Source organism: Tursiops truncatus, chromosome X, assembly GCF_011762595.2.
Source record: "Tursiops truncatus isolate mTurTru1 chromosome X, mTurTru1.mat.Y, whole genome shotgun sequence".
In the NCBI taxonomy this organism is placed as follows: Eukaryota; Metazoa; Chordata; class Mammalia; order Artiodactyla; family Delphinidae; genus Tursiops; species Tursiops truncatus.
In genome coordinates this window covers 118,170,646-118,184,000 of record NC_047055.1, presented here as the reverse complement: position 1 = coordinate 118,184,000, position 13,355 = coordinate 118,170,646, and the positions used below count along the sequence as shown (strand labels likewise).

At 45.4% G+C, this 13,355-nt stretch overlaps 1 protein-coding gene across 3 annotated transcripts in view; it reads right to left on the bottom strand.

The window, feature by feature from the left end:
* The window catches only part of GPM6B (glycoprotein M6B), a 154,863-nt gene that overhangs the window by 40,218 nt on the left and 101,290 nt on the right, over positions 1-13,355 (bottom strand). For 2 of the 3 annotated variants that reach the window (XM_019925597.3, XM_019925598.3), the window contains exon 1: positions 2,812-3,250. The exons of the other annotated variant lie outside the window; for it this stretch is intronic. In XM_019925597.3, the coding sequence (XP_019781156.2) occupies positions 2,812-2,860 (49 nt within the window). In that variant the 5' untranslated portion in view covers positions 2,861-3,250. Of the gene's footprint in view, positions 1-2,811; positions 3,251-13,355 lie in introns of those variants that run through there. 3 annotated transcript variants of the gene reach the window in all.

The window sequence follows — 13,355 nt, the reverse complement described above, 5'->3', positions numbered from 1 at the left end:
TCTTGCTTTCTGTAAAAATTCTGAATAACTGCTAAATTACTTCTTGTGAATTTCGATCATCCAGTAGGGTTCGGTGACAAAAGCTATGAGGCTGTTTGAAGAAACAGCTCTCTTTGTCCTGCTGCAACTCCTGGGAAGTGACACCAGCTGGAAAAGTTGAGGTCAGCTTATAGAGCTAAGTTTAATTTGTATTCTTAGTAAACACTATAATAATTATCTGAAGCCATTAATCTACAAGCTACTGGGTATTAGCCACTGGGTAATAATAGTCCAAATTCAGAGACAAGTACTGCCCCTACCACCGACTATGACAACAAATGGGAAAGGAAGAATGGGGGGGGGGGGTAAAATACATGTGCGTTAAAACTCTGTGGGAAGTGACAAAATGTAGAGGATTCAATTTAGCAAATTAAATCCCTTGCTGAAAGGCTTAAAAGAAAAAAAGGAATAAAACACCCCACAGATTCACCCACTCAAGAATTATATAATGCATTCTCTGTGTCAAATTTGTACATGTTAACGTCAATGAAGTAAACACTGATTTTATAAATTTAAAATTAAATCTAAAGGAATCCTGGAGTGGCAAGCAGCTACAAACATGTTTATCATTTTATGCCTCTGTGTGTGCCTTGCATGACAACGGGCGAACAAACGGGGCAAACTACAAATGTGATACTCATGTGAGCTCTGACCCTGCGTAGCTGGCAGATGAACTTGTTCGTCTAGCCGAAGCTTAGTAAACAGGCTACCCTCCAGATCAACATTTCTGGTGGGTCACGGGGCGATCACAACCCCTGCTGCTGTGGTCAAAATCCATCCCCTGGCCCGTATTCTTACTCAAGCATGTATTATACGTGTGACGGTATCGTGCAGTAACTTGGTACTTTTGAATTACTTAGCAAACAGCTAGTGTTTATCCATTTCGTAATTTTTAAAGTTCCTCCAGGAATTACCTTCTGCTTCTAATTTTGTTTCTGAAACCACAGCTAACGAGTTTTCATATACAGATTGCCAGGGATGTAGTGACAGCCTGTAGATTTCGGTATTAAATAATAAATACTTAACTGACATAAAATAATAGCACTCCATAAGAATAAATGATGGTGAGAACCGCAATCGCGTAGTAAGGATTTTACATTGATTTTCTGTCCCTTTCTTGCTTTTGGAGAGAAAAACGAAAGGTATGTCTTTTGCGGAGACCAAAGTGGTTTTTATCTGCCGCTGGCAAACACCATATTAATAAAATAAAAAGTGTGTTCTAAGCATCTGTTTTAGGGAAAAATCGCTACAACTGTGATTGGCTTCCTCACAACAATGCTATTATTCCATGATTATATCCCCCAAGCTTTGTCTCTAATCGTCACGGAAACGAGCCTTTAAACTTTTATCTCAGGTCCTCAACTTTATAAATATTCCCAAGTGTTTCTCTTACTGCTATTTGGCCATTCACGTAAATGAAAAAATATATACATACAAGAAAAGGCAGGGGGTTTTGGGGGGCTGGTTTTTGTTGTTAGTGTTTGGGGGGCGGTAGGTTTGACGCAGGGATTAAGCTCAACAAATACCAATTTTAGAAATCTAAGCGCTATGGACTTAATGCCACTGAATTATTCACCTAAAAATGGCTAAAATGGCACATTTTATGATCTGTATATTTTATCATACTTTAAAAAGCAATTAATTTAAAAAGTGAAACTGCTCTGTTTAGGAGAGAACGTTATGCAGGGATCGCCCTATCCAAGCACGCTGGTACGGTGAGATTCGTGAAATTGCCGTTTTTGTAGGTGTAAAATGGTTGACTATCAGCAATTTCAGACCTACATATTCTTATATAAAACATACCTGTACCTCTATCTGGGAGAAGGACTATTGTTTAGTGACGGTCAGTGGACGTCAGGGTCACGAGAAATAACCCTAGCACGGGTAGCGTTTGATATAAAAGCCACTGCGGGCACAGAATAAATTACAATGCAGTGAGATGCTCTTAACCTCACACGGGCTGAGCTGATTCCACCGGGTGGCAAACCTGAATCGCTCATTATCTAGGAAAAGACAGATTAATTTTAGCTTCTATTTTCTGCCACCTTCTTACCGCAAAACACTTTACTTCTCCCCGCAAAAACCATTCCGTATGTCAAGATCAGGATGTTTTCTAAGATGCCCTTTGAGGAACAGGACCTGTGTGGATTTTCCTCCCACAAATCTCCAAGTCATAGATAGCAGACACCCCACCCCGCACCTCCCCGCCAACGCCTTCCATCAGCACTAGCGGACAGAGCTGACGTTCCCTCTCTCTCAAGCTCCAACTGTAAATGGTTATTACATATCAGAGTCAGATACACGGAAATGGCAATCGTATTAAGTACGAAAATTAGAGAAGGTCCAAAATCACTACCGCATCAGCGGAACCGAAGCGTATTTAATACGCGTGCCCCTCCAGTTGCCCCTTGGCATTAGCAGAAAGCAATGCATCCCATGTCCCTGGGATATAACATGCAGAACCTAGGACCTCAGTTAGGACTCATTATGGTAATTAAAACAGTTTCCCCAATCTAGCTACCCAAGGTGACAGATTGCGGACCTCCTTCTGTGCAATACCGCTTTCGGGAGAAGGGTTTGGACCAGGAGGGGACTGAAGAGAGGCTGCTCTATTCACTTAACATCAGCCTCCAGGAGGAAAACCACCGTGAAAGCAGACCAGGCCATCCGGATGGTTTCAGAGGCTATTTTACACGAGACGCAAACCGGGCTACCCCTTTTGAAGCCCCCAGTGAAAAGCTTTAAACAGGCTATTGTCAGAACCCTGGGTACCTTTTCTCTCTTGGCTTTGTTCAGTATTTTCCTCGGCTGCAGTTTCCATGGCTGGCTTCGTACCATCCACCAAAAATGCTTTGCCCGCTCCCCCCAATACACACTTCTCCCCTCCTCTTCCTTTTCTTTTGGGCCCCCCTCCGGCTCTTATTTACACCCGCGTGATTGAGAGCTTCTGTTCTTCACTACAGAAGATTACAGTCCCTTCCAAGATGCAGAAGTCTCCTCGGCGTCAATCCCCCTCTCTGCCTACTGGTCCAGAAAGATAACTGCCAGGCAGCCGTACGTCACGGAGAATCCGGTTATAAAACCGCCACCGCCTGCCCCGCCGGTGCCGAGTCCCGATGCGGCTCCCGGGGGGCCCGCGCCCCGACCGACAGGGCTGCGCCTCTGGCTGGCCTACGCGTGCGCTCCGGCTCCCTCCTTCCTCCTCGCCAGCTGCACCCGATGAATGCTAATTAATTCTCCCAGGAAAGAATAGACTTGTGACATCACAGCAGGGGCTGTGCAGCGGAGGGGAGAGAGCCCCCTCCCACCACGTGACTCAGCGATCGGCCGGTATGCGTTCTAGCAGAAAGCGTGTCTTCGCACAAGCAAACTCTTTCTTGCCCCTGGGACCCCTTGGCGGGGCGTCACCGTTTGTTTTATTTCATTTACCCCGACCCTGGCAGGATCTAGTCAAAGGACATGCCCAGGGTCTCCATTTTCTTTTTCTTTCTTTAACATGTGTCTTTCCGTAAGAAGACAAATATCATACGGTATGACTTATATGTGGAATCTAAAAAATGATACAAATAAATGATTTACAAAACAGAAGGAGACTCACAGAGGTAGAAAACAAACTAATGGTTATCAAAGGGGAGAGGGGAGGGGAGGGATAAATTAGAAGTTTGGGATTAACATATACACGCTACCACATACAAAATAGATAACCAATAAGGCCCTAGTGTATAGCACATGGAACTATACTCAGTATCTTGTAATAACCTATAATGGAAAAGAATCTGAAAAAGAATAGATATGCATATATATGTATAACTGAATCACTGTGCTGTACACCTGAAACTAACAACACTGTAAATCAACTATACTTCAATTTTTAAAAATGTGTCTTTCACACAACCTCTAGCGAGCTAGCTAGGCTGACTATTAAAGAGGGAAGAAAATGTACATAAAGAGAAAGAGGACCCAAACATAGATTTAACAACAGCAATGTAGCAATTCAGCAACAGAACCTGTTTCCTGGTCTACAGCTAACGTATGCGATAGTAAGAGAAACTTCAGCTCAAGCGCAATTCAAACAAAAGTACCCATCCCTATTTAAAAATAATCATAATATGCTTATTTTTAAATAATAATGAGTTACCAAAACAATATTATTAAAATATTAATAATACTTTGGTGACTCCTTAGAATGAAAAATCAAAACAGAGTGCTTTTTCTTATTGGATGTGGTTATTTCTATACGGAACTTTATTCCGTAGAACCCCGAGGCAAAAGGCTGCTCTCAAGGGCGTTCTAAATGCTCAGCAGAAAGCCTGTTGTAGCAACGATACTGACTGCTGCTTTCACAAGTCTTCTTGCATCCCCAGATACTGCTGGACCAACGTTCCCAGCCCATCTAAGCATATAAGCTTTTATCGTGGATATAAGCCATGTTTCCAAGCATCATTAATTTCTGCACCATTTTTAAAGCATTTGTTTGACCCACTTACCTTCACTGTCCCTACTTAAAAGATTTATAGAAACTCAGTATAATACCCTCAAGGTCCATCCATGGAGGCTAAGTGAAATAGGTCAGACTGAGAAAGACAAATACCACTTGATTTCACTTATATGTGGAATCTAAAAAACAAACCAAACAAAATAAACAAAACCCAGACTCACAGATACAGAGAAGAGATTGGTGGTTGCCAGAGGCGAGGGGGATGGGGGGGCGAAATGGGTGAAGGACGTTAAGAAGTACAAACTTCAGTTATAACATAACAATAAGTAAGTCACGGGGATGTAATGTACAGCATGGGAAATACAGTCAATAATATTGTATTAACTTTGTAAGGTGACTTATTGTGGTGACCATTTTGCAATGTATACAAACACTGAATCACTATGTTGTACACCTGAGACTAACATAATATTGTATGTCAATTATACCTCAATAAAAAAATTTCTAGAAACTCAAGTCAAATACAGGGATGACCACTGATAAGCACAGGGTGAAGGGTTCCTGATTCAGAACAGTCCACTAATTGTTTGGGTTGGACACCCATCTTAGAAGCAAACATAAAAACAGGTCAGACGCCACCCGCTCTTAAAAAATCCTCTCCCGGGCTTCCCCGGTGGCGCAGTGGTTGAGAGTCCGCCTGCCGATGCGGGGGACACGGGTTCGTGCCCCGGTCCGGGAAGATCCCACATGCCGCGGAGCGGCTGGGCCCGTGAGCCATGGCCGCTGAGCCTGCGCGTCCGGAGCCTGTGCTCCGCAACGGGAGAGGCCACAACAGTGAGAGGCCCGCGTACCGCAAAAAACAAAACAAAATCCTCTCCCAAGTTTTGAGGGTCTGTTGCTCAACACTAAAAAAAAAAAAATGTATAAGATCCTGAATCAAAATCCTCTAACAACCTGATCTTTTAATGCATTAGTTTGAGATAATCCCCGAAAGTCTTCTACATTCAATACCTCTGGCCCTGCTGAACCTGAAAAGATTTTGAAAACCAGTTCAGCCTTTTCCAATATTTTCTTTTCATTTTACATCTCATTTTCCACTTTAAGCATCATCCTAGGCGACCACGCCCACAATCAACTATCCCCTTAAAATATGGCCCCAGCCAACTTTATTGTCTCACCGTGAGGGGATTGAGAAGCAGGGCAGCCTACGATTTCAAACTTGCAAAAAGAGATGCAGATCTGACGTAACTAACCTGCAAAGGAAAACCTGATGATATGTCCAAACAGGATGGTCTTCAAACATTTTTGCAAAGACGGCTTAGATACATTCAGACAGGAAGATGCCAATTGTTGTTTTGTGACAGGATTGTTCTCCCTCAGTAGTTCAAGTGAGAATTAATACCAAAACAAAATTCAGTTCAACACAAAAGAGAACAATTATGATTAGCTACGTTATCGGGTTTTATTTAAAAAGTGTAATCATTCCATCAAAAGCAAAATCATTCAATTATAGAACTGGCAGAATAGAATAATTTGGGGGCGCTATTAATTAAGAATAGCGTTTTACAATGTTGGTGGAAGTGGGCAGGCAGAATATGAAAGACATTCTAAATTTAAGGGCAACTCTAGTTCTATATGAGTCATGGAAATCACAACCGCTGGACAAAATATTCACAAATTCTCCAGTTGATACTCTGATCTCCTTTTCACCTTGAAAAACTATAAATAGACTTTTCGTCACTTTTGCCTTATTCACAACTTTATCGTTTTCTTTTCATTAGACAATGAGTAAGCAGCCTCAAAACCTCACTGGTGTTTATGACAAATGATGTGAATCAGAAAAAACATGACAGAAAAATTGTTAACAGCCAGAAAGAAAGCAGAGTATACACTGACAAGATTTCTAAGGTGTGCATCCATTTTTGACCAGAAAAACTGACTATGTAGAATAAATAGGATGGGCAATGTCTTCCAGAGCTGAAAATTATTCTTTGAGCCCACGCTTTAAGGCAGTCTGGTTGAAGGTACGAATACTTCTGAAAGCCAAAACAGGAATAACAAATACTGACACAAACTGGATATATTAGATTGAACCATACAAGAATGCTGATATTGACTAGAAGAACGGTAGTTTTCAATGGTTCAACCAGGTAACCCGTGGGCTAATGGGACACAGAGAACCCTTCTAAACCAGGGGAATCGAATCTGGTACGAGCACTATGGTATCCCAACAAAGGAGAGGAGGGGAAGGGGAAGAGGATTCGGGAGAAGCTTCCCAGAACAGAGTTGGCTACCTCAGCACGGTTAGAAACCTGCCCGGTAGGCGAGCGAAACAGTAAGGGCAGGGGAGGGGAGGGAAGGGAAAGATTATTCCCGGAAAAAGTGAAAAGCATACAAAAGGAAAAAGGGTCTTGTCAAAGTGTTGGGGAGATGACTTTCTTGACAGAGGGGCCAGAGCATACGGTGTACGTGGCAGGAGTGGGGTTGGATGGGGGAGGGAAGTGAAGGGAGATGGCTGAGCCAGTAGGTTGGGAACCAGGGAGGTTGAACACCCCACTAATCCTGGAGGCTGGCAAACTCATTCGAAGTCTCCTTAAAGAGTACAAGCAAGAGAAGGGAAGAGTCTGAACGAGGGCATGAGGACGAAGGGAGGATCCGGATGACGTGTGATTGGATACCTGCGCATGGAGTGGAAAAGAAGGGCGAAGGGCAGTGTGGAGTCTCTAGCCTGGGTGAGTGAGGGCTGGTCAGGCTGTGAACCAATGGGGAAACCAAACAGGAGGAAGACGTTTGGTACGAGAGCTGAGCCTGTACGGTTTCAGGGGTCCCAGGACGTCCTGCGGGAGCTGTCTAGGAGGCATTCGGGAACATAGCTCCAATGGAGAGGGGCTGACCAGAGACGAGGATCTGGGAGCCTTTGGGGCAGAGGTAGCCCTGGGAAATACAAGACGTCCAGTTCTGCTCAAACGTACCTTCCCAGGGGACCCTCCCTGACTCTCCTGCATAAAACAGTAGCCCTGACAGGCTCAGTCTCTTAACCTGGGTTGGCTGTTCATTATGGCCTTAACCACAATCCAACACCGATCTAGCCATTCACTCACCCATTTGTCTCCCTTCGCCTAGAAATATAAGCTCCTTAAGGGCAGAAATTTTTGTCTCTCTGTCCTCTGCTGTACTACCAGCTCCTAGAACAGTCCCCGGCACGTAGTAGGTCCTCAACAAATATACTTTAAACAACCAGCAAACGACTAGGGAGAGATATAGACCAGAAAGACACTGAGATTTGAATTTAAGGAACACTGGCTTTTAAATATAAAGGTAAAGGAAACACTCGAAAGGGAGGTAAAAGAGACCGAGAAGGAAAAATCAGAAGAGCCAGGGAATAAAGCCAAAGTGCGATGATGGAATGAGAAAAAGGTTCCATGAAGGGCATCAAGCTAACAGTGTCAGATAGTGTTGAATACTGTAGGAGGAGCAGAAAAGATGAGGATGGGCACGCAGAAAGTGCCCTTTACCCCCAAACAGCCACTAGAACTTCCACAAGAAGAGTTTTAGTTGAATGATGGGCACAGGAGCAAGATTCCCAAGTCTGATCACAACCATTACTCTCAAGATACGAGGCTCTCATGGGCCAACTGAAATTTTAATCTCGTACATAGGGCTTTGTGCCTATGCCTGTTTCTCCTGGTCCAGTATCTAACTTGTCAAGATCATTTTCTCTTCTATGATCTATTCCATTAATGATCTTCCTAGGTTTACTCTGTCTCTATCCATGTCACCAGTTCGTGTGTGTGTGTGTGTGTGTGTGTGTGTGTGTGTGTGTGTGTGGTGTTGGGGGGGGATTTCCTCACACCACCAGGGAGTTCTCTGACACCAGCAGGGTGTGCTACAATTCAACTCAAGTATGACACTACCAGGACACAGCGTCAGACCCCAGAGATTAAGGGGGTCCCACAACACTGCTGCCCCATCCCCTGCCCACTTCAGACCCCAATCTCAAAGCCAGGTTGCTCCCTGTGCTTCAGACCAGCTATACAGATGGAAGTTCCAATGACCCCCCTCTTTGAATTTCATTCATTTGCTAGAGCATCTCCCAGAACCCACCCAAACATTTTACTTACTAGATTACTGGTTCATTATAAAAAGGATATCAAAGGATACAAATCAACAGCTGGATGAAGAGATGCAGAGGGTAAGGTATGAGGAAAGGGCACAGAGCTTCCATGCCCTCTCCAGGCGCCACTTTCCCCATATCTTCACGTGTTCACCAGCCCAGCAGTTCTCCAAACCCAGTCCTTTAGGGTTTTTATGGAGGCTTCATTACGCAGGCATGATTGATTAAATGGTTGGCCACTGGTAGCGGAACTCAACCTCCAGCCCCTCTCTCCTCCCTGGAGGTCAGGGGTGGGGGACAAGGGAGGAAGGGGAGTCGGGGGGCAAGACTGAGAGTTCCAACTCTAGTCACCTGGCTGCCTCCACTGACAACTAGCCCCCCCCTTAGGTTCCAAAAGTCACCTCATTAACAAAAGACACCTTTATCAGTCTCCATCACGGGAAATTTCCAGTGGTTTTAGGAGCTGTGTCCCAGAAATAGGACAAAGACCAAATACGTATTTCTTATTATAAATTACAATATCAGTCTCCAAGTATAGTAAATTTGCTTTGTGTTTCTTACACAGTCCTGTGATCCAAACAACTGATGGAAGGGTTGAACACAACAAGACCGAGATGAGAGAATCCTGTGACTGCCGCTATGGACATCATCCTGGACAGCTGACTGGTTGGTTGGTTGGTTGATTCATTCATTCATTCAACCAATATTCATTAAGCATCTACGGCATACCGGAAACTGAGCCACTATTCTCTTATATGACTATGATTCTTCAATCAACTGGGAATTCATCAAGTTGTCCAATGATCTACCTACATATCCTTATCCTACTCACATAGCTATCGATGAAGTTGGCCAAATGTGTACTTCTTTCTACTTTCAGAACTGTATTTTAGGTTTCTTCTGGTCACAGAATGACTCCTCAGTGGGGAGTCGTTAATCACTAAGAAAGGAGGTTTCCATACTCCTTCAAACCACAGTTGACCCTTGAACAGCATGCGGGTTAGGGGCGCCAACCCCAAGTAGGTGAAAACCAGGGAGGTTTCTCCCTGGGGAGAAACACAGTGAGGAAGAGAATCCCCAGAGGCTTTAGGCTGAAAAGAAGGCAGGGGTTGAAGGAGATTTAAGGAGAATCAAGTGAAGGTGGAGAAATGACAGATCGAGATCACAGGAGAGGCGGAGGGCCAGCTGTGGGTAGGAGGGTGGAACACTTCTCCCACTGACGTAGGAGTGAGGAAAGAGGAAATGGTGGGAAAAGGAAAAGTTTCTCTAAGATTTAAGGAATGTCATCTTCGAAGAGATGATGGTGGTGGCAGGGAGGTTAAAGGGCGACCTGTAAGGCAATGGGAGGGGCCCACTGTTACTTGATTCAGTTCACATCACAGCCCTAGAGGGAGGGAACACCAGCCCATGCTTCCATGATGTCACCCATAATGATGGGAAGCTATGACAGTTTTGGTCATAGCAAGAGAAACAGCTTGCTCTGAGTGCAGATCGCTTGGGGTCCTGAGCAGGGCTGAGTCTTCAGGAAACCAGAAATCAGAGGTCGAGCGAGGGAGATAAACAATACCCTCACTGTGGTTCCCATCACACCGGAGAGAAGTGGACCCCAACAGCTTGAACCACACTGAAGGCCAAAACACAGATGAGGACCAGATGATGGGGTTTTCAACTGGTTTTGATGAAAAAAAAAAAAGGGGGCAAGTTTCTCCTTCTTCCTGTGTACGCAAGGCATACATCAGGAGACAAGGCAGCTGATCCACTGACAATGTGCTTCCTGAAAAATTATCACATGCCGTGGAGAGCTGAGACTGCTCGTTAAGAGTGGCGCACCATCAGCGGCTCTCCCTGGGAGGGCTCCCAATGAACTCATTCACCGAGCGCGGACCAGCCAACGCGAACAAAGGCGGGTCTTCCGAGCCCCTCTGTTAGCTGTTCAGCTGTTGCTACGGGGATGCCACTCATGTCTCTGGAGCAATTCCTTCTCTGTTAGCTGGAGACCCCAGGGGCTAGGGTATTCTCTTACCCAGAGGGAGCCTGTGGCTCAGCCTCAAAGCTGGGTGAATCGGGAGCGCTCCGTGAGGGATTTTCTCTACATCATGGCCAAAACCCCAACTCACGTCGTCTCCCCAGCTCTTCTCCTTTTCCTGGAAGGCAGAGCCCAAAGCCCACCTCCTTTAGGACGTCTCCTTGGTTAAATCTACCCACTTCCTCTTCCTCCCACTCTTCCCTTCGAACCATCCCTCTCTCTGTTATAAAGGCAAGCTCTTCGAATGGCAGCTGTTTCCACTGGAAAGACACGTAACCTGCCTTTACCTGCCTCCCCACACACGTGGGAAGGAAGCCAGACATTTTCAAATTCAAGGTTAAATCACAAGACATCTGGGCTTTGAAAATTCTCAACAGAAGGTGGCAAATTATGGGATGAGCCTGTCAGGGTAGGGAGAAAGAGGATGGGAGCCCTTTAAACCTGAGAACTCCAGGGGCATTAAGGAGACCTTATTCTTGTCCAGGGGCTACTTGGGCTGGCTTCTGGCCCTCAACATGCAGGAGTCGCTGTCACCTCTCCCTGACGGGAGTCCATGTGGGGATGAATGGGTTTCTATCTGTTGGGCTGCTGGGTAAAGGTGTTGGATCACAATCCCACTCCTGGGCATATACCTGAAGAAAACCTTAATTCGAAAATACACACGCACCCCAATGTTCACTGCAGCACTATTTACAATAGCCAAGACATGGAAGCAACCTAGACGTCCACTGACAGAGGAATGGATAAAGAAGATGTGGCACATATATACAATGGAATATTACTCAGCCATAAAAAAGAATGAAATAATGCCACTTGCAGCAACACAAATGGACCTAGAGATTATCATAGTAAATAAGTCAGAGAAAGATAAATACCATATGATATCACTTACATGTGGAGTCTAAAAAACAATACACTTATTTACAATAATGAACTTATTTACAAAACAGAAACAGATCCACACACGTAGAAAACGCACTTATGGTTACCAAAGGGGACAGAGGGGAGGAGGGATAAGTTAGGATCTTGGGATTGACAGATAAACACTGCTGTATATAAAATAGATAATCAACAAGGACCTACTGTATAGCACAGGGAACTCTACTCAATATTCTATAATAACCTATATGGAAAAAGAATCTGAAAAAGAATAGATATGTATATGTATAACTGAATCACTCTGCTGTACACCTGAAACTAACACAACATGGTACATCAACTATTCTCCAATGTAAAATAAAAATCAAAGGAAAAACAAGGTGCCATTTCAGGCAGACATATAGACTCCCACGTCCATCTTGGGGAACCAAACCCCTCCGGGCCCACCTCCAACAGTGCCCACTTTATATTGGTCCGGGCAATGGAAAGAATGAACAGCCCCAGGGGTGGGTGATATTTTCCCAATCTTTGTATACGTTCCTCTGCAATGATCACCAAGTCATCATACAAAGACTGTAAGCGCCAGCTACCAGGGACACTTGGCCAGTTCCCTATAAGAGCTACAGCGAAAGAGCTGGCTAGACGTGGAAAGCAGGGAGCAGACCCAGGGCCGTGTCCAGGGGCCCCACCACACCCCCCTCCCCACGCCACCGGAGATGTGACAGTAGCTCAGGAAGGGTAGAGAGAGGCCACAACTCAAGGAATGAGGGTCTCCTGTGTACCAACACTGCTGCAGGAACTTTAACCCATGCTCTTTCATTCTGCCCTTCATGAGGGCACTGAGAGGCAGGCATAACCACCCCTCTTGCCTGCACAAAGGAACCAAGACCACAGGGAGCCAAAGGGACTTGGCCAAGCTGGTCAGAGGCCGAGCTGAGCACTGACTCAGGCCACTGGATGCCAAACCTGGGAACTCAAGAGTCAGGCAGCCACGACAGCGTCTAGGTGATCAGGTGCGTCAACTCAGAGAATCTGGGTCACCACCAAAGACTCACTCAGGATGGCCAAAAACACAGGGCTCCGTACATGCCCAGCTGAGGAAGGCTCTCACGTCTGTGTCCTTGCCCACCACCCTGCTAGGCCAGCTCCACCAGAGACCAACCTTGTGATACCACGTGACCTTTCTCAGCTTTGTCATCTGTTGAAAGGGCTCGTAGAGGACTGTCTTCATCAGGCTATCGTTAGGGTGGTGAAATCCTGCACACAGAGCCTCAGGACAGTTGTGTCCTACGTAGCACTCACGAAGGGCTAGTATTTCTGCCTCGTAAGGTCTCCACGCTCACACCACCATCATACAGGTCCAAGGGGGAGGAAGAGAGAGGAAGGAATAGCTGGTGATCCTCCATCCTTCCAGATCCTTCCCTGTCGCTGAGGAGTTCACTTCTGTGCCCCTGTCTGGCCTGAATGGACTTCTAAGGACACTCCTTACCTCCACATCCACCCCAGACCCCCTGCGCAGGTATGGCTTGGATACAATGCCTGTGAATAAGCTGCGAACAAATCAATGGCACTGAGACGAACACGGCAATGGCATTAAAAAAGATGTACCTCCAAGGGCGCTCTTTAGCAAACTGTCCAAACTGGTTTCTGGAATCTACACGATGCTGCTAATACCCGGGTACTCAAGACCAAACTAGATTTGCCTCTGATGCTTATTTAAAAAAAAAAAAAAAAAATCACATAGAGCCCCACCCTCAGAAGGGCCTCAAGCTTGGTTTCACATGCTGCCGTCAGTATCTTGAAGTTCTTAATAACTTGAACTTTGAACTTCTGTTCTGCAAGTGAAAGCCAATGAGACA